General features: G+C 35.4%; 1 protein-coding gene across 1 annotated transcript in view; it reads left to right on the plus strand.

Annotated features, from left to right (window-relative positions):
* Nucleotides 1-1,100: 1,100 nt before the first annotated feature.
* The window catches only part of LOC100158950 (homeobox protein Nkx-6.1), a 28,023-nt gene continuing 5,668 nt past the window's right edge, over nt 1,101-23,455 (plus strand). Inside the window, exons 1-3 of the mRNA XM_001943134.5 lie at nt 1,101-1,741; nt 4,271-4,698; nt 14,517-14,686. Of these exons, the coding sequence (XP_001943169.2) occupies nt 4,290-4,698; nt 14,517-14,686 (579 nt within the window). The 5' untranslated portion in view covers nt 1,101-1,741; nt 4,271-4,289. The remainder of the gene's footprint in view (nt 1,742-4,270; nt 4,699-14,516; nt 14,687-23,455) is intronic.

A 23,455-nucleotide genomic window follows, 5' to 3' on the forward strand; every position in this document is an offset into this window, starting at 1 on the left:
CTGCAGCGAGAGGTTTACAGTACCTTTTTTTCCTGTTTATATAAAAACCGACGACGACAGGGGAACTGCTTTCGCAGCGCTTCCGCCCATTGGTATCCATGTATATACATGCGACCTATGTCAGACAACGACGAGCTCGGCTTGTATCATTAGTCACGTCGTCTGGAGCCGCAAGTCGACCAGCACCGCCGCCGCTGCAGTAAACGGAGCGCTATAAACAATAATATATTAAACACCGCCATAAGCAGCTATATACAGGCTTGGTGTCGTCTCGAAGATATTGTGTATTTTTTTTGTTTTACCATCGACCATTATATTATACCATGATTATACACCATTTATAGGATGCAGAAGCGCGTATTACACGCATTTCACATAATATATAGGTTATTAGTTATTATATTATATTATTATATTATATAGCCGCGATACATAGTTTGTTAGCGTCGTACTTATATATAGGCGTATACCTTGCTATATGCAGTATACCTGCATCTGTAAATATATCATGTATAATACTGCGCAGTATAATTTATAATGATAAAACATAAAATATATTTAATGATCGTAATTAGCTGTATTATGTAAGCCGTAAAAAATGCTAGTATATATAGACTATAATATTAAATATATCTATATAGGTACCTACATATACTTACGCGCGTATATTGTATTTTATTATTATATTATTATAATATATAAATATTAATTTTTTTTTTTTAGTTTCGCCATCCCATAATGTATAATATTATGAATACACACACCTACCTATATCTATATTAAAATATTATAATACGATATTCTTTTTTGCGGGGCGTGGCCCGGCGACGCGGGGACACACGCAAACCCCTGTTAACCGTAACGAACGAACATCATAATAACAAAGCATTAAAATCGAGTTCGGTTGAGTAGTAATTGATTAACACGGCCGCCGCCGGTCGAAGTGTGCGCCGCGGCGGGAGCGGCGGCGGTGCCGATGGGCGGGCACGGCCGACCGTCCAATCTGGGACCCGGTGGGCGGCGCCCTCGGCCGGCGCGCGGGTCCGGCCCTCCCGCTCGGCCCGCGCGACTCTGGGCCCGAGGTGTGTGTCGCCGCACACCACACGCATTCATTTATCGTGCGTCGTTTTTTTCGGTCACATCCATCCACCGGCCGGCGGACCACTTTTCGATTTCGCGTATCATTATATTATTATATTATTATAATACGGTTCGTTGCTGTTGTTGTACGTCGTGCGCTTAATATAATATACTGCACCGCCGCTGTGTTGCACAATATTCTTACCGTCGTCGTCGTCGTGCGTATCGTGATTCACGTTAGATTTTTATTTTTATTTTTTACGATTATCATACACCGTTAGTATATTATAAACCGCGCGAACTTTTCACTCGACTTTGCAGAAGACAATACGCGTTTTAATAGACACCTATGGTCATATTATATATATAAAGTTTAATAAAAAAACGCGCTTCAATATACCTACCGCCGCTGAATCTGTCGACAGTATAGCCGTATATTATATAGAAACATATTGTTACCATGTATGACCAGTCGAACGTTTCGTAGCCTGGATCGGCTGAGTGGACAGACGGCGACCTATAACCCATATAGCGTCGCTGCACTCGTCGCCGTCGCCGAACGGTGACTTTTTGAAAATCTTCAGGTGTGCCAAACATTCACCACGACGGCATCGCCGGGTGCACAGAGCGGGACGACCAGCGAGGCTGAGGACTCGTCCAGGTTAGTACATTTTTGTATAATATTATAATATAACGGGTATAAAGATACACAATATATATTTATATTATATATTGCCCCAAATTTATTAGATATTATATAAACATGACACACTGACATAATATGCATACCTATTGATATGTAATAATGGCTGGTTTTCGCGGTTATTTCTCAAATATGCCTATCTGGCTACCTACGACGAACCTCGCACCGAATAAGACATTTGCCACGTATCATCTACATCAATACAGTATGGATTCTCCTTTTATTAGAATTATTCAACTATTATTCCACACCAATAAATAAAAATATAACCATAATAGCAATATATATATACCTAATATATAATATGATGTTTTTTTTTTTAAATTTCGGATTATTGGGAATTCGGACAATCGCTTTTTTGGGACAAAACAATACGTGACCAATGTGTCAGTGAATAGTTTATATTAAGCTACACCTAGTGCACCTATTATTTTCAGGGCCTGATTTAAGGGGGGGGGGAATCAGGGCCCCCACAAGAGTCAATTAATAAGAGGCCCGGACAAAATAAGTATACCTTCCGCGATAAATTTGTCAATCTTATATGGGCTCTGAGGCCCTCGGAACCCTAAATCCAGCCCTGATTATATATTTATATTATAGGTATAGACATAATACCTATATAACATACCTCTCTTACGAAATGAGTGAGGTACCTATACCTACATCTTATTCTGCTCAAACCCATTTAATATAGCGGTAGCTTGTATCCTTACACCTATACCTATATTTAGTATCCATACTTATTATACCTACAAATAAACATCCATATAATAGGTATAGGTAAACATAACTTTTACGACTTTTTTGATTTTTATACCTGTGAAACTATTATAATATATACACCAATATGGTTCACTATAGTATATAGTAATAGTAATACTATATGCACAAGTTCTTATTGCGACATCTATAACTATAGGTTTATAGGGAAATAGACTATAGGTACTTTAAATTCTTAAATGTGCCTGAAGATAAATTATTTTTAATAAATAAGAATAAAACAAGCCATAGCTAATTAATTTTATACACTAGCAAAAATTATAAGATACATTATTGCTTTTATATATAACCTTATATGATATGTTATCATTTATATTATGTAGATATAAATATAAATTATAATAATACGCCAAATATTATTATTTATTACCATCAATCTATTATTTCGTTTAATGAATTTGCCTCATGGGCCACGGCGCAATAGAATATTTCGGCGATGTTTTTAGCACATTTTAATTTGGAATTTGTAATGTTATAATATACATTCGCTTAGTTGCAATGTGAAATGTGTGCTACGCAGCTAGCTATTATGAAAATGGTAGGTTTTATACAATATTATAAATCATTTATTCTTATTACAATATCTATTCAAAAACGTACCTATATATATATATATATATTATACACATTACACATAATGATATTATACATTGACAAATTGCGCAAAGGTAGGTTATATTGTTTAAAATCGTGTATACAAGGTACATTATATCAAAGGTATTCTAATGTATTGGTTAATCGTTTTCATTCAAAAAGATATTTTACACTTAGCTACGGAACTCAAAATCTGTAATACACACACATATATATATTATATAGGTGTTTCCATAATACGTCAAATAATAAAATATATAATATATATATGAAACTAGAATAATTTACCACGTCGTATACAACTGTATAAGAGCTGCGCAGCGATGAGAATGGAAATTTTCCAGTATTATGAACATTAACAATAATATATTATATTATATGTAGTTTCTACATCGGTAAATACATTTCGGAGGGTCGTGACGCGGGATCATTGTGATGTAACGGTCTCCTCGTGGGTTGGACGTGACGACAGCGCGCGTACATATACATATCACACACACATAATATATATAATGTATATAATATATATTATAATAGATGTACGAACACTGCACTGCAGTAAAACCTATAACGTACATATAACATACAAGTAGGTATAGGTACGCGCGTATATACAATATTTGTATTATATTATGCGGCGGTATAATAGGTTATACATAGCGCGTGTGTACCTATTATACATAATAATATTAATTATAGGTATCGTACCAATAATTATTGCAAAACAACTTATTTTAACGTTAGACGTTATAATTTTATATAATATGTATAATATATTAAATAATAATATACGCACGCGCGATGTATAGTACCTTCTTATTAAGTGTATGGTTATATATTATACTATAAAAGGGGGATCGTTCTGTTTTAAGGCCCTTTCCCCAAATTTAAATAACGAAAATTCATTATACACGATTTTCTTTTATTAAATCGTTACTAAATTTCGAAAAACATGTCGCATTCGAATTACTGAGTTCCTCCGTGATTTAGGTATACCGATAGTCTGTTATATAATATAATATTACGATGATAATAAAACACAATATGATATGATATAATATTACGATTTGTATATAATAAACCGTTGGCGTTTTTTATCGTTCAAATATATAGGTCGTCGTTGGGCTCCACAATGATGTTGTCCCAGCAGCAGCATCACCACCATCACCACAACATGCTGTCACCAATGTTCAACTTTTTGGACGTGCCGTGCAGCAGCAGTCCACCTCTGGCTGCTCTGCACACCATGACCGAGATGAAGAACGGGTGCACGGCGGGCAACCCACACGGCATCGAGCAGATACTGTCGCGGCCACCGACTACCGGGGCAGCGGCCGCCATCAGCCACCAGCAGCGGGCGTTCAACAGCGTGGCCGGAATTGCGGCCGCCGGGATGGCCGCGGCAGCGTCATATTTCCACAACGGTGGCGTCAAGCACCCGGCCACCACGCTGGCCGACCTCACCACCAGGAACCTGTACTGGCCGGGCTTCCAAGGTCTTGTCAATAACCCGATCGCCTGGAGAGACAGGCTGGCTAGTCGTGAGTAACACCATCATTGTATATTATAATATATTAATAATATATCATAAACATATAATAATGCCGCGCATCTATATAAATATAATAGAATATATAAAGTATATATAAGTACCTAAATCTATTGCTGCAGTGGGGATATATTATGTTCTTTGGATATTACAAAGCTACGGGGTCAGAATTTTATACCTATATGGGCTATGGACTATAATATGGTATATATCTATAACTTATAAGTACCTATATATAGTTTTTAATAAGTAAAATGTTTAAATATTGAGTTATAAATTTATAATCAATAATAGTATTGGGAAGCATAATTATATACCTATATTAATCATCTTCTCTCATAAATACGTATTTACAACTATACCTATATGCTTCAATCATATATCTGCATGTATAACAATTCACATAATTCTATTTAACTGAGTTTTATAATACCTACAAATCGTGATTCGCCAATCATGACCCAACGCCCTTTTTATTCTTGCATTTATTAAATTACAGATTATTTGACTTTTAAGTATATATTTTATAAGGACTGCATATATTTTCAAATACTTAGATTTCTTATTTCATTTGAGGAATGAACACAAATTTCCATTTTTTAAATAAATATTTTTTAACTTAGTAACATTTATACCAGCTAAATCAAATTTCAAAAGAATATATATAATATAATAGTTTCTGATGTATTTGGATAACTACTTAAGATAATATTATAGTATCGTTTTACATATAAGATATAAATAATAGATGAAATACTTTAGTAAAGTATTTAATATGCTCTATATATAGGTTATTAGTAGAGTTAGGATGTTGATGACCTAAAAAACACACAAAAATGCCCTTAAAACTTCAAAAAATGACCTTAAAAATTATCTAAAATACTAATTAAGTGAAAAAAACTTATTTATAAATAATAATTTTTATTAGAGATATGGGTATAATAATGGGTGTAATAGTAACGAAAACCCCACAATAATAATATTAAAATTATTGTTTACTAATAGTCCAAACCCAAAGTTAGATTTTAAACAAATTAAATTTGTTTCCAAACTTGGGTGTAACATTTGCCCTAAAATCTATAATTTGTGAAAAATACCCCACATTGTATAAAAAGTACAAAAAATGCCCTAAAAGATGAAAAAATGACCTAAAAATGTTGAAAAATGACGTTAAAAAACAAAAAAAATGCAAAATAAAATTAGAATATTCTGCATCAAGGGAGCATGAAACAAATTTTTAGCTAGGATAGCATTGTACAGAATAAAAGGAAAAAAAATGCAAAAGTCATCAACATCCTAACTCTAGTTATTAGGTTCTATAAATTTCTATAATTTTAAAATCCTCATTATACGTATAGTTCCTAAGTCTACCAAATACATACCTACTGTATATCTTAGGTTACAAACTAACTCAAAAACTACTCGTTTGAATTTCTATTTAGATACTTATAGGTACCGCCAAATTAAAATAATATCTTTACAGTAAGAAAGTGGTAATTACTTAAAAAATAAAGTTTTTATCACCACAGGACACTGTATATAATTAGGTACAGGTACATACTTATAAAAACAATCTTTTAAAATACTTAAACGTAATAAAACAATTTAAGTATAAATATGTAGGTGTTTTTAAATAGTATGGTCTTTATAAGTATATCTCTACTTGAAAATTCTAAATGAAAATCAGTTTTTGTACAAATTAAGGAAATTATAATAGATACCTACAACATATTATATGTGATATAATTGAATATTTATTGTATTATTAACTAGATAATTTTTAAAAACTATTACATTTAAAACTCTTTTTTTTTTAAATTAGGTGTATTATTTATAAATGTTATAGAAACATTTAATTCAATCCTAAAATAATTTTCGATGGAAAAACATAATAATTATATAATATAATATATACATAGGTATAAATGTAAAATATAAAAATGACAAAAATTAAAAAAGATTACGTTTGAAAAATTTAACAGATATTTTTTTAAAGACATTTTAGGTATATTTGAAATAATATATAGGCATGTATAATACTATGTATTACATATAATATCCGTGGTTTACTGTTATATTTACATATATATATATATAGACTAATAAATAGGTTTACTGCAGATATTTTTTTTCTATTGAATTTTGTCTTATTATTGTTATTATTATTGACATACACTCACGCGGCAAAATATACGCACATAAATTTGAAGCATTCGTATGCAATATACATATTTTAAGCGATTCCAAGCTTTCGTATATGTATATAATAATATACATATGAGAATTATGCAAGTGAGTGTGTGTGTATAATAATATTATATATACACGGGCGGGAAAACGGCGTTTTTATTGGCCTATGATTTCGACCGGCCAGTGACAAATGACGTCCGCGCAAATATCGGCAACCGCCGCGGCGGTCAAAAGCGGTAACAGATGTGTGCGATTGCTGCAAACCCCTTGTCCGCTGCCGGCACACCGCGGACACAAAACTTCGTTTTCAGCATAAAAAAAAAAAAATAACCGAGGGGGATAAAAACACACACACACACACACACACTCGCAGGCTGTGGTAAAAGCTCTGTATACCCTTCCAACCCGCAGACATAAATATATATATATATACATCTCTGAGAAAGATTATTAGGGGTGCTAAAGTTTTACCGTGACGAGCGTGTATTTTGTCGTATATTTTTGTATATTGTGTTTGTGTAAAATAATGTATAAGTACCGTTATCTTTCATCACATCATATCACATATTATATTCGTATGCGGCGTAGCCCGCACACATATAATGATATATTATATTACGCGAGTATATATTAAAATACCCGCAGCGGGTTACATATATATTATAAAATATTAGGTATCGTATAAATATATGACGTAATAATATAGTGGACGTAGTCGTCGTATTGACTATACTGACTATAATATAGTGTCTATATGCATAATGTAATATAGGCATATATACGGAAATAAAAGGTAATATGTATATTTCACAGGGGGCGCCGGAGTCTATTTCTATAATTTCCCGTATATATTATAGGTACACATACATTTTGTAAGTACAGCTAAAATAATATATAAATATTCTGCCAGAAATCGATAATTCCATTAGCATATATTATATATTTCACTCTTATATCTATACTATATATGTTTATAGATACCTGCTATTATAATAATATAGTATGTGCTATAACACTAATACAGTAATACACCAGGTCATAATAAAATGTTGGGTTACAAAATGTCATGTATATAAGTATAGTCGGGGATTTTATTTTAAAGTTGTACTTATGTTATTCTCCCACGTAATTTTGTACCGCAAAATTTGGATTAGGTATACTCTTTATAATATATTATATACATACGTCGTCACCATAATATATAATACTCGGTGTGTTGTGTGTGGGATGATATATAATATATGATATATACAGTCTATTTGAGTGACATTTAAATTTTTTTTATGATCGCAACAACAACAACAACAACCACAAAAAATCGCTATAGCTCTGTACATTATATATGCATAATAATAATATATATAAACGCGCCTATAATACGGTGACTGTTGCGTGTGTCTAATTGGCGCACATATATATATTATATTGTACCACCGCGCATACAGAAATATATATAATATTATATGTGTGTAGGTGTATTTTTTTTCAATTATAACGTTTGTCGCGAAACTGACAACAAAGGATCATAAAAAACAATAAATATTATATTATATAGCTGTGGTAGTTATACCGCCGGGCGAGGAGGAATTAATTGGTTTGGTTTATGGGCATAATAATAATAATAATAATAACACGCATGCATATAATATATATTTATATATATATATATTCGCACATAATGGCAGGATGACCTTTCTCCTATCAGCTCTTTCTCCGTGTGTGTATTTGACAAGATAATATATATGTATAACGATATCAATGCGTACATCAGCCGAGTTTATATATATATATATATAGATTATAGGTGTATCAGCTATACATGTATATAATATTATAAATTATTGCAATATAAATACAGCGTGTGCACACATATATTATTATAGATATTATATTATGCGTGCAGCGTATACTTATACAAAACAAATAACAAGAGCTCTTGTATATTATATAGTATATATTATATAGGTGGTCGCGTCTCTTATTTCATTATTGTCGCGAAATCGTCGTACATAATATATTATTTTGTATAACGTTATAATGGTCGAGGAAGAAGAAAAAAAAAGGGGTTGGTTTATTATATTATTTTATATATTATTATGTACACTCGTCTTACTCGCGAATGCGCAAGCGCGGTGGTACACGACCGAGGGATTTACGGCCCCCCTCATAATAATATAATATATTATTATTATATACATACATACAAGTATTGCAGCGGCTACGCTTTCACCGCGGTGCAGTCAATATCTATATATATATACGTACACTATAGCTGCTGCAGCAGTTCGCCCTCGAGGGAAAATCCGGTCTGGGGGCTGCAATATGGCCGTCGTGTGTATACGCCATATTAACTGCAGTATATTGCGTATAGAATATTATGTACATCGGACGCGAGTATACATATACATACTTCCTTAAAGGGGTGCGACGGCTATATAATGTTTATAATCGTATAATATTATATTATGTACGTATAGGTATATATAAACTTAATGTATTGTGGATGTGTGCGGTGAGGTTTTTAAACGATATATAAGACTGTACTTATACAATATTATATACCTATGTCCTATGTATAATATGTGTGCGCGCGCGCGTTCGTATATATGAATATAATACAAAATAATATGTTTAAAGACTAATAATATATATTAGTCTCGTATATGATATAAATATTAATAATAATTCGCTGTTGTTCGAAAAATGCTGTTAACGCAATAAGCTGTATAATATGTGTGTCCATACATATATAAATAATAATACACGAGAACGCTACGCAATTTTCCGGGTGATTCGTTACGTGTGTTATCATAAATAATAATAATAATTTCGACCGTTCATCGCGTATATTATTTTTATGGTTCTCGCAAAATTACAATCGGTCATCGCAGTGCAATAGCGAAGACTGTATAAAAACTATTAAAAAAAAAATAAACATTTTATATCGTACGCGTTTATAATATTATATTCGTTGGGGTTTATTGGCAATATCACGGCGGAGGCTCATATTAAAACACATTTCTTTTTAAAATTATATAGTATATACTCAAAACACGATGTGTCTATATATCACATATATACACGATTTTTAGCAATCAATAAGAGAAGAGACTCGAATCTTCAAATACTATTATAGTGCCTTTTTTTTATTCGTCATATGTTATTACGATCATACTGATTTTACGCATTATTGAGACCGATGAACGTTATTGGAAAAATAAACTCGATCGGGTGGTATTGTGTGGTGCGCACGTACTTATAATAATAAATTACGTTTCCGCGGTATAATATTTAAGGTGGGTATTTGAAGTATTCGACTGAAGCCGTCACTCTGCAGAACTTAATTCTATACATGATATATTATTATTTATTATATCTCTCGTGCCTTTAAGAATAATAAATTAAGACGCTCTTCGCAGTCCGCACTCAAATTAGGCGTCACTAAATTAAACGCAACGGATTATATAGATATATTAATATATCATACATAAATCGGAAAATTCTAAAATACAATATTATTACTATCAATCTCGCATAGCTGCAGTATTTAAAATAATCCTACAGTGGCGAAACGAACCTCAAATCGACCCTACCCACCCAACAACAGTTTATAATAAACTTAAGTACCATGATTTAGTATGACTGTTACTTTTTACTATACTACTATTTAGTAATATTATTTTTCACTTTCATATCGAGCACCCACCAAACCCCCTAAATATTCGAAAAAAAATCTTTCGAATTGCAAACCTATATATTTTATTATGTTACATAATAATCCACACGCTTGAGTTCATTATTTTTTCTGAATTCACGTTGTACTTACGCTTATAAGCCTTGTTCCACCATATAATACAATACGCGTGTATAATGTATATTACGTATACCTATAATATCGTATGATGATGATCAATAAATAATAATATAATAAATGTTATATTATGTATGGGCACCTAATATCATTGATAATATAATACATATTATGTGTATCATACAATCAATGCAAATATTATAGTAACACGCGCACACCTGAAAACACACATGACGAAATTATCGTTCGTCCTGTCCGCAATTGTATACAATATAATTTAAAGCTGCGCCGGTGCAGTCTCTCCGCGTCGGCGGCGGCGGTCCGGCGGAGCTCGCGGCGCAAGCTGTTGCGGCGTGGCGAAAGTGTTATGGCGTGCGGTAATCTCCGGCGGAACTGACCGCCGCCTCGCCGCCTCGCCGCCCGCATCTCCGCGCGGGCGGGCGTTCGGGCGGTCGGCCGAATTCACGCGAGTGCTTGCGCGCGCGCGCGTATAATACCTACCCTTATATTGCCCGCCCGCTGCGCGGTCATCATCCCCGGCGCGTGAATATAGTGCGGGCTCGCGATATCGTATTTTCAATCTACAAACTATTCAATTAGCTTCCGTCACAGTGTCAAACAATGAGGGGGGACGACGATATTATATAGCCGCTCCCACCCTTATCGTCGTCGTCGTCGTCGTCGTCGTCGTAGTAGTCGTCGTTTACGGTATACAGCACAACACGCTGTAATGCATATATATATATATCTATCGGCCGCCACTGTTGTTTTCCCCTCATTCGCGCACCCACCGGACGACGTGTGTGGATTGTAGTGGGTAGGAGGTGAATTTTATAAGGGTCAAATTATGTAATGATTTAAAGGGACCGCACCGCAGCTTCCGCCCTATATAGTGGCATATATACGTAAACATATACATATATATATAAACGAGCGCGCGTGGTATTAAAGCTTAATAATATCGCCGACCGACCCGAAATCCCGTGTAACGGCATGTGTGCCGTCTCTAAAACGACGCACACACACACACACACACAAACACTTTCAATCGGCAAGTGCGTATCATCCATTTAATATACGAAGGGATAATTGAAAAGGCTTTTTTTTTTTGAAAAAAATTTTCGCGCATTACATTATTCTTTTGCTTTTTCTCCACATTCACGCCGAAAAATAACGGATTGATAATTAATAATATATTATAATATTATAATATACGAGTGGTATTTTGAATTTTCATTTCGTGGAAGTATATTCATTTAATAATATTTCATTTCGTGTGTTGAAAATCCTAATAGATATTATGATATGATCAAAATGTTGCAGATAAAAATATATAGTCTCGCTTCATTTTATATTTGTTGAAAGTTTTTACCACCAAATTATGTAGTTTTTCGAACTTTATATTATAGACTATATTATAGTTTTAAAACAGATCACTTTTTAATTCTTTGTTCAAGTCGAATCTTTGGGAAGACGTTCATCACGGTGATACGAGTGTATTAGGCTTTAGATATGATACTTTGTTAGTAATATATAGTAGGTAAATATTATACCGCATACGCAAATCGAAACTGTTATAGACTATATAGTATATACCCAACATAGTGACACCTATATAATTGAGACAACTACCTTACATATACCTTCATTATATATAATATTATGTATGATTACTAACTGCGCGCCTCATATAAGTTACATATAGATAGAAACAATTACTATAATAGGTATACATATATATATATATTTTGGGAGATCACTACGCGAATATTTTATATACTCGAAATATTTCTGACCAAGAAAACCCCACGTGTCAAACCTAACGCAATTGGGTATAGCAGGTAAAAAACTACAATATCTAGGAGAATATACCTATAAATAGTATTCATGATATTATATTATTTACACAAGCCGCACACTTATACGGATTGTATCGTTTTGATAACAACGTTTACGATTTTTTACACGGCGTAACTACGACGGTGAGAAGTTTTTACAGTTATTCGCATTTAAAGTCGTGTTCAATTGCGGCGGGTGCTGGGGGCACTCGGCTTCCACGATAAGCAGTCTGTCGCGCTGTTCGCCGAAACGTTGCGTGCCGGCGCGGGTGGTTTTCTCCTCTTATTCTTTCGTTTTATCCATTTCCGGAGAAAAAAAAAGTCGCAACGATGGGCGTAACGACGTAATTTTCTGTATAGATATTATATGTATACGTTTATACACACGCGTGCGCTAAAGTGCGATGGCGGGCTGCGGCGAAAGCCGACGGAATTACATTGAAATGCAGTAAACGGGATTTGGCGGTCCCCCGGGCGCCGCCGCCGCCGTCGCCGAGAAATAGATCGTTTATTTGGTTTTTCTTCTTCTCCCCCGCGGGCGCGAGTGCCGGGTACGCGAGATGCGACGGCGACGGAGGGACGTGAAGACGGAAACAACGTTTTTCGGGGGTACACGTGCGTGTGTGTGCGACACCACCGCCGCCGCGGATTGTGTTAACAAAATGAAATTCTCGTTGACACGCTTTCCCGGAACCCTGAATATCGCCCGCCGCTCCCGTTTCACATATCGCTCGTCTCGTCGAGCGAGTGATAAAAACATAACGCCCCTTTCTGTCGTCCTCCCGAGCGCCGCCGAGCCGCTATTTCCCTACATCCCTTATACGCGCTGCACGCACACATGCACCAGGCTGCTTTCCCTCGCGGTTTTTCTCCGGCAAAAAAATGCGCGTATATATCATATCTACACACACACGTACACACGTGTACAATATACGTACGTCGTACACTGTATATAAGCTATTTATTTTCTCCGCACGCGTTCGTTTTAAACGTATTTTATGTTGTTGGGCTGCTGCTCCTTTTATTATATTACTTTTGCTCGTTGTTTTAAACGATATATATATATATATATATATATTGTGCGTGTGCGGAGAAGGAGCAGCATATAGGGGAAAAAGACACGAAAAGAAAGAAAGAAAGAGGGACTGAGAGAGAGAGAGAGAGACCGAATTCGTGGAGAGATGCTTTATATATATATATTATATACGTGCAGCTTGTTTTCGGCGCCCTGAAAATCGACCACAACGATCATTCGGCCAGATTGTTGTGTTTACGATAACTATTTGCCGGCAATATCGAAAAGGAAACGCCACCACCACCGCCGTCGCCGCCGCAGGGGAAACGTTGTTATTTTATATATTATTGTTTCTATATTGCTTGGAGACGTTTCCTTTATTTCTCCTACTACCGCTCCTATATATATACCAAAATTCGATAATAATAAGAGCTATTCCGGAGTTGTTTGAAATTGTCGCTAAGAGTTTACGACGTTACAATACATACATATATACGGACAATTGCAGCAGGATGGTGTATATAGACGAAACAAATTGAGTATAAGTATATTTTTTATTATTTTCCTTTATATGATACAATCCAACACAGTGATTTTTACTCCAGATGTATAAATGGTATACACAACAAGGCATGCATTTAACTGATAAATATAATATGAACGGAACCGTTTGTTTTACACGCGTTTATCGTTAGTGTATTATTATTATTATATTCCCCTGCTATCATTGTGCTGATAACTCGTCGTAATAAAATCGACAGTAAATAATGTATGAAAGTGAAAAATTATATATTGCGTATAATATCAACAACTATATATAGGAGTGTGTTAATATCTATGTATTTTAGGGCACGTGCAATAATATATTTTTTTTAAACGTATGTTAAATAGAAATAGTATAATATGATAACTACAATAAAAATATCATATAGTTTAATCGTTATAATTTTTTCTAGTGAACAATTCGAATCAAGAGAAGGACGGCAAGAAGAAACACACGAGGCCCACGTTCAGCGGGCAACAGATCTTCGCGCTCGAGAAGACTTTTGAGCAGACCAAGTACCTGGCGGGTCCGGAGCGGGCGAAACTGGCGTACGCACTAGGCATGACCGAATCTCAAGTGAAGGTAAGACATAAGTTACATAATACTTAATATATTTCACAAAACTGAAGCGTGCTCAGGAATTTTGAATAAGGGGGAGGGGTTATACGAAAAAATTGTAAATTTCCTTTCCTTGGCACTATAATACCATGTACAACGTGTAACTAATTTCAACGTAACTGTAACGGCGGAAATCGTCACTAGACGTCGCGCGAACGTATTTATGTAACGATTATATATATTTTATGGAACGGATATAATATTATATCGGTGTACTTTTTATTATATATACCTTATGACATATAAGGGAGCCCAGTAACAAATTATTATTATAATTTCGTCGGCTGCAGTGCGTATTATAATAGTTGGCGCATTCAGCAGCCACATATTATATACAATATACATAATACATAATTATACATTGCAGACGGGCTTAAGTGACGGCGGGCGGTTGAATTATTTCCCCGCTTATATACATATATAATATTGTATTATTATTATATGCGTATTATATAATACGAGGAGGATTTTTTCGTCGTTTTTTATTAAAAATTATAATATTATATTTTATACGAATTTACATTTTTATTGAAAGGCGTCGTCGTGCGGTTTCAACGCGTCCCCCCCCCCCTCACCACCGGCCACATCCGCTAACGCGTACTAACGTCCCTTCGAAATATATATATATAAACATACGCATAGCATACACACACACACTGTCGCCACGCGTTGAGGGCGATTCAATTATCTGTGTAATCCTCCAATTATAGTGACGGGGTTTCGGGTTGTTATGCCGCCGCCGCCACGGCACAACCCCGCGGAACACCACCGCCACCCGCCTGCAGTCACGACACCCACCGCGACGCCGCCGCCGCCACCGCGTTTATCCCGTTCGCGTATATAACAATATATGTATAATATATAAACGCTGTGCACTTGTCTCTTCCTCAAACAACCGTTACCACGGTAACCGACACGGCGGCCGACACTGCTGGGCGCTTTTAATTGCCCCGCGAAGAAGCGCTAACGATCGGCTTCGTCGTTTTTCCCGCCGAGCCACCCCGACCGACACCGTTATGTTCTGTCCGTCGACAGCGGTGGCGGCGGCGGTGTCGGTGATGCCATAAATCACGCCGACGTGCAGGGGCGGCGGCAGAACAGCGCGGCACCCTCCGTCACCGCGCGTCACGCCGCCGCCGCTCGAACCCTGCGCCCGCCCGCCCGTCCGCCCGCCGCAAACATCCGACACTCGATGACGACGCTTCATTAGTGCACGCATCCACCCCCACCCCCTTCCTCGTCCAAGCGTCGAGCCCGCTGCAGCTTGTAACCGCTGCTTGTGTAACGCCTCCCGCGCGCCGTCGTATTAATCTCTATATAAAAAGTGCACGTGTCCCGGTCGTGTGCGCGTCGCGTATGTACACATGCACATATTATTATTATATGAGCGCGGGGCAAGTCGTGCAAACAAGCGTGTTTCGCGTTAGTCAAAACACGTCCTTCCGCGTCCCTGTATCGTCGGCACACGGCTCGATGTATTTTTATGTGCATATAAATACACGTTTAATATCGTAATAACCATGATACTCGAGAGTCATCTCGTCATTGGCGTGGCGAACCGAACTGCATTTTTCAGAGGCTATAGTCGTCTAGTATTCCACCCTGCACCCTGCAGCACCAAATATCAACCCGATAAAGGCGTCCTGTGCCATGTTTGCAGTAACTAACTGTCGCGGTAGTTATTGCTAAAATATTATAGTCAATACTAAATTGTCATCAATTGGCCATTACCCGGCAAGCCCTCACCCGTTAAAAATCAGAGGCTGCCTCTCGATGAATACTCCCTTCGCCACGCCACTGCAGCTGAGTAGAGACTTGGTCTCGTCTTGTTATCGCTTATCGGTTATCCTAATATCATTGCGACTTTATTGTTATGACAACATTCATTATTTGCCCACATGACGATAATGGAGGTATCGTATACTAATTTATTGCGAGAGTTGTACTATGTATATATTATATAACAACATATATATGATCAGTTTAGTGTTATACCTTATACGTCATAACGACATTGTCAGCGGACAGTGTACAACGATATCGCAGTTTTACAGTTAGAGTACTGCACTAATACTCGAAAAAATGTTTTTTGGCTCGTCAAAATAAGAAATTATAGACAAATTTCGGTTTATTTATATATAGGATTTATTATTCGTAATACTTCAAGATGTTTACGCATTGATTCTGTCACGGTCATCTGCAGGTCATCATAATATAATATATTTAATTATTATTATTACCTCTATCGAAAATGTAATATAATAATTTGTATTATACATATGCTTCGTCCAATATGGCAATATCTATATGTGAGCGTGTAGAAGGGTTAAAAAAAAACATCGCAACACGGTAGAACATAATATTATACATTTAGGCGTACATTGCCCATACACCTACTGTATATTATAATAATATGCGTATTATATTGGTATATATTTGGTGTTTGTGGCGGTGATATTATGTATATTATACTACTCGAAGAATATTGCTGTTTTAACATTTACCCCTCGTCCCGTTTCTCCGAAATAATATATATATTATTTCCTTCACGTCCGCAACGTTTAATTTTATTATTGTGCGTAAAAGACTCATCGCATCATCTGATACGGGTTTTAAGTGATTCATACTCCTCTCGCGCGTGTATAATATTCCGTTTTCTGTTTTCTGAAACGTTCTACATAATATTTGTATATATATATAAACACAATAACGTTATTTGGAGGTATAATAGCTTGTTTATACATTTTTGGAACGGTCTTTTCGTTTTTTTTTCAGTGTTCCTACTCAGAATAATTCATTTATCAACCTGCGTGCAGCCGTCTGTGAAAATCCTTTGGTTCCTACAATTTGGTTTTTTTTTCGTCAGTCGCGTTCCGTTTATTTATGAGTTATTATAATTATTATAACTTGTAAGTCATGAGAATATTAAAACAATAAAAAAAAAATGATTTCAAACCGAAATTTTATAATCACTAAATTAGGTAGAATTATACCTTTATATAACAAAATATTTTAATACAATGAAATTGTAAATATTTTTAAATTACTGTAAATTGTAAACTAATGGCCACAGAACCCGATGTTTTATAAGATCAATAAAAAAAAAAAAAATTTTAATACATCCATCACTGCAATGTGTGTGCGGTCGGAAATCGAGGAATAATATAATAATAATATTGCAGGGTTATTATACATATATTATTTTATATTATATTTACGTATATAATATATGGCCGCATAATATGTACATAATATATTATAGTCGGCCGCGTTCTTAAGACACCGTTAGTTGGCAATCAACTCTCCGCCGCTGTTTGCAGTTCGATATCGCATTATGTACGCGCATAATTTGAGGTTAAGAAAACCACCGCCGCTGTTTCTCGCGGTCTCCCGAGACGTTGGACTTATCCGGCCTTAATGGCGTTTGCGAGAAGGCTTAATTCAACGGCGGCAGCGGCATATATCGTATATATGAATACAATATGATATATATATATATAAATACGCACTGTAAGCGTATATATTTAAATATAGACTCGAAAGTATACATAATACATTATTAGTCTCACGATTTGTGTAATAAAGACGACAGAGTTAGAACAGTTGTACCTATATACCTACTCTATCGATCGAGATTTCGCGAAAAACGTTTAGTCAACTCGCACTAATACAGTCGCGCGTATCATAGAAACAATTGGTATTGCTCAAATAATTTTAGGTCACCTACCCTCATAAAATTGTTATATATACCGACCTATTAAATGTCCTATTTTTCTTCTATCAACCTCCCCCGTATGTTTAAGGTGTCGTCTAAGCAACACTTGGGTCCTATATGTTACACGCCACTTAATTTGTATATGTAGGTATAGAACCTATTTATTTATTTCCTTCAAACGATACAATCTCTCTCTCTCTCTTTCTCTATATTTTTCCATATGCACGTCCCGTACATGCACACAAAACGGGTTCAATGTTTTCGCTTGTTTATTATATGCAATAACACAATATACGAAACACAAAACGCGCGCGCACACGTATGTACTATACGCATTAGCGGGCCAAATCGGATTAGCCGTTGAGAAAACGCCATATGGGTACGCCGCCGCGATGCCGATATGGGATCCCCGTGCGTCGGGTTAACCGTCCGTGAACGCGGGTATATATATACACTTTGGCGGCGCGCACCCCTTCGGCCCACGAAGGGTTTGACTCGATAAACCAATTATTATATGCTTACGGTTATACATATATATATTTTCTAACATTGCACGCATATATGCACACACGAGCTTGAACGGCGGTCATCGGTTTTTCGCGATGTAATCAATTTAAAAAAAAAAAAAAACCTATACATTATATACACAATAATAATAAAATAAAGCGCGCGAGAGAGGGTTGTTCGCGCGGCGTACATATAAATAAAGTGTTCCGTTAGACGTGGTGACGATAAATACACCGCCCATTACATCGTCGAAGTGTGTATAATATAATAATAATATAAAATATAATACGATGATGCCGCAAAAACGTTTTGACGCCTCCAAAACGGGAATAATATCATAAAATGATCGTACACGACTTTTGATGAACGCAGAAAGTCCGACGCACTTCCCGAAAACGTTCTTACCGTCGTAAGAAATTGCTAGTAATCTGCCTATGTAACATATATAACATTACTATTACATTGGGTGTCGCATCGCGATAATACATATAATTATATATATAGGGTGATTTAATAACCATGCTGACCCCTTTTTTATGATTAAATTATGCATATATTCAAATTCTGATTATTGGAATTTTTAAATACACTTGAAGACCATATTTTCGAATCCTTCAGATTTTTTTTATCACTTAAGGATAATTCTGTGACAATTCAGACTTCTGTTTTTGAAAAATAGAAGTTTGTATCGCCACAGGACACTCAACAAGTAGTAAAAAATATATCAAACATTTTAAATTATGGTCTTAAAGTATAGGTACTTCAAAATTCTTAAAAACAGAATTTGAATAAATGTAGTGTCAAAGAGAAAAATGGGGAGTAGCATGATAAAAATACTATATATATGTTTTAAATTAATTTTTTTCGAAATTGTAAAATTGTTAAAACATATTATTAGGTACATAATATATATAAATACTTACACTGTATCAAAATGTTTACTTTGTATCAGTTGAAAAGCAAACTCATGTCCCATTCACACTTTGAGAAACTTAATTAAAAAATACATGCTCTTTAATGTTTAAGGTATATCGTTCTAAAATGTGTAACGTTCTCTATACATATTCGGTGTATTAGTATAATATGTTACGTAGTATTCGCTGCTTTGGAATTGGAAGAAAAGGACAGTTATATAATAATAGGAATACAAAACACTTGTCCCTAAGGAATAATTATAATGATTTCTAATATATAATATTATTTTAAATGTCGTTCGGAAATATAAAAAAAAATAGTAGGTATTATAGTAACTACTACGTATCTAAGTGCAATATATAGGTACAATAAGCGAAACTATTTTAAAAAGGAATCCGAATCGAGTGCAATGATAATAATATATTATACTGGTATGATATTATTATACGATATAACCGTGTTAACATCTTATGCAGTAGTCGATATCAGTACCTATATAGGATGCGTGTGGGTGAGCGGGTACAGTTCTATATACGCCGCATATATCCATAATCCATTATTCTCCAAACGATCGCGGTACATCGTCGCTCCCCCGAATAATGTTTATATAATGTCTAACGCGTGTCGTCAATGTATTTTGTGTTATATTATGTATATTATATATTTATATATTATAATTACAGTAATTTGCAGGCGACAGCATATATAGTGTCCTCCTATAAAATCGCGGTCCTATAAAGTGTCCGTTTCGTTTTGTTTTTTTTCCTACCGGATTAAATTTGAATTTTAATACGCAATTACATAGTGGCGTTTGTTCGGGATGTGTTGTGGCCGATACGGAATTACCACGGATTACCCGGCGCGCGTGTCGGCGATAAGGACGACACGCGTGTTATCCTCAAACACGCGCGAGAGTTTACACACACCCATACACATATATTATATAATACGATTACACACGAGCACACTGTATATTATAATGTTTAAAAATTATATTTTAATGATATATATTAAATATTTCTCGCAGAGAAAAATGATAGCATTGCCGGGACGCCTACAACAGAGAGACAGACACGATTTTCTTTTGATCTTGATTTGATTTGATTTTTTAAAAAAAATTTCGGGGGCTTTAAAGTTTTAACCTCTTGGGCCATCTCGTCTCGCGACCAATTCTCATATCTCTATACATCGCCAAAATCTTCCGATTCGGCCCACTTCTATAATATGCAGGTTATTGTTTTCTATAGCTATTATATATAATATCCGTTTTGCCTTCGTCTCCATATTCTCCGGTAATAGGTATAAAGATAACATTGGTCGTCCAAAGCCTTCTGTAGTATTTTTCTTTCGAGTATAATCAGGAATTTGTCTTCATCCGTGGCCAAGTTTCGGATCAGTACAATATTATGCAATATATTCGTGATCCATTTACACAGCCGCAAACATACTGCAGGTTTACACGCATTATTATACATATACCTACCAGATACCTATCTATATATTTATACATATATTATACATAGCATAGTACATATGCTATAGGTTCGAAGCGTTGGTTGGGCATTAACTTGTCTAACACTCGATTAATTAAAACATAATTCTAGGGATTTCTTCCCCGCCCACTATCGTATATACACCACGCGCACCCACGGTCGGTATACACTGTGTATACGCGCGTCCCGGAAATCCCTAAATTAGCATAATAATGTACCGCACGGCCATCCCCGGTCTAGCGAGCGTGTGTGTTCGATACCATCTGCGGTACATTAGGAGGGTTGGTGGGCGCGGGGGCGGGAGGAGGCGGTATAACATGTATAGGCGGAACGACACGTCTAAAAATCGCGAGCGCGCGGCAAATTTGAATTCGCGTACACATATATATAATATGTTTAAATGTGTGTACACAGTATATATACGCAGTGCTCGATCATGTTCGGAGATAATTTCCGAATAGCATTTGAATAAATTTATCGCACGTGTGTATATACGGACATGTATATATTTTTATATATATACGACAGTGGCGACGCGATAACATCGTATGTATATATACCAGAGGCGGCGGTAGTACCGTCGAAAAAAATATATAAATAAAGCGAAAAAAACCGTCACATTCGTCCCCGGCCCCGAAAAGCGCTTTCTCGCCTCCCCCCCCCCCCTCAAAGCCGTCCTAACTCTCAGCACTGTCAGTCCGCCCGGCAATAATTATAATTTTTTATTTTTACCATCATAATCATATATATTATACTCGTCCCCACGATCTTTCCGTTTCACGTCGTACCTATATTATGCACTATATCTATATATAAGTATAGTCGGCCATCAAATCTATCATCATCTCGTCACTTCCTTTGATCTTACCGCATTAGGAATCTATAATAATATTTATAGGTATGCGGTTAGGTTATATATGCTTGTATTTGTTATCTATATGGTATAATATGCACTATATATATAATACAATAGTACAGTGATCAGTCGATTTCGTACTTGACTTTCTCAAAGCATTGAGGTATTTTTATGTACCGTGACCACTGACCACTGTACGTCAAGTGCAATAAGACTATTTTTTGTTAATAAAATCATTTGCATATCTATAACATTATATCAGATTAGTATTTTTGTATGATATAATAGGGGATGGAACTAAATACCGTTTGCTCGTAATTTTATTAACGCACGAATATAATAATTTAAGCTACGAACTGCTGCAGTATAGTAATCGAATGACGGAGTTTGAGGGTGGTGGGGCGGGTGGTAAAAGCATAAATTTGGAAATAATATAAATATGAAAAAATCGGTATCGCGTGTTATACCCACCTAATAAATCTACCGCACGCGCGTCGGACCGACATGACACTGCGACGGCGGTGGCCGAGTTTTTAGTTTGACGGTGACGCGCATACATCAAGGATTTTTTTTTCATTTTCCCCGCACCGGGAATTGGCGAAAAAGCGACGGACCCCGCGACATAATCAGATTACCTCAGATGATTTATCGTCTCTCCGGCCCCCCATCCACGTTTCGTACATATACATATTTATTACACTGCATTATAAATTATAATATTTAATATATTATTTATTTTATTTTCAATGTAAAAACGATTTTATATCATTCATTCGTAAATATAATATATTCCAATCGCTATCAGGTTACCTAAATATTATAATTAGGGCCCGGATTTAAATGCTCTATAGATACCATCGAGAAATGCCCAAAAATACCCAATATGCCTAAATAAACGCATTTTACCAAAATAATGCTCTTAAAAATTGACTTATAAAATTATTTTTTTTAACGTTATGTTTTTTAGGTACCTACTTAATTTATAATATTCAATAAACGTAAAACAATTATATCGAACATCTAAAAAAAAAAAAAACTGAAAATCGAACAATTTTATCAAAATTTGATTAATTAGTTTGATCAATTGATGTGGTTACCTATCATAGAACGATTGATTATCTCTATCTTAATATTATAAATTAGTTGAGTAAATTTAAAGCAGTAAGTTATATAATGTAGGTACAAATATGCATAAAATCAACAAAATTACCGAAAAATGGAAAATTAATGTTTCACCGTCGAAAAAA

The sequence above is a fragment of the Acyrthosiphon pisum genome, chromosome A1, assembly GCF_005508785.2.
Source record: "Acyrthosiphon pisum isolate AL4f chromosome A1, pea_aphid_22Mar2018_4r6ur, whole genome shotgun sequence".
Classification (NCBI taxonomy): Eukaryota; Metazoa; Arthropoda; class Insecta; order Hemiptera; family Aphididae; genus Acyrthosiphon; species Acyrthosiphon pisum.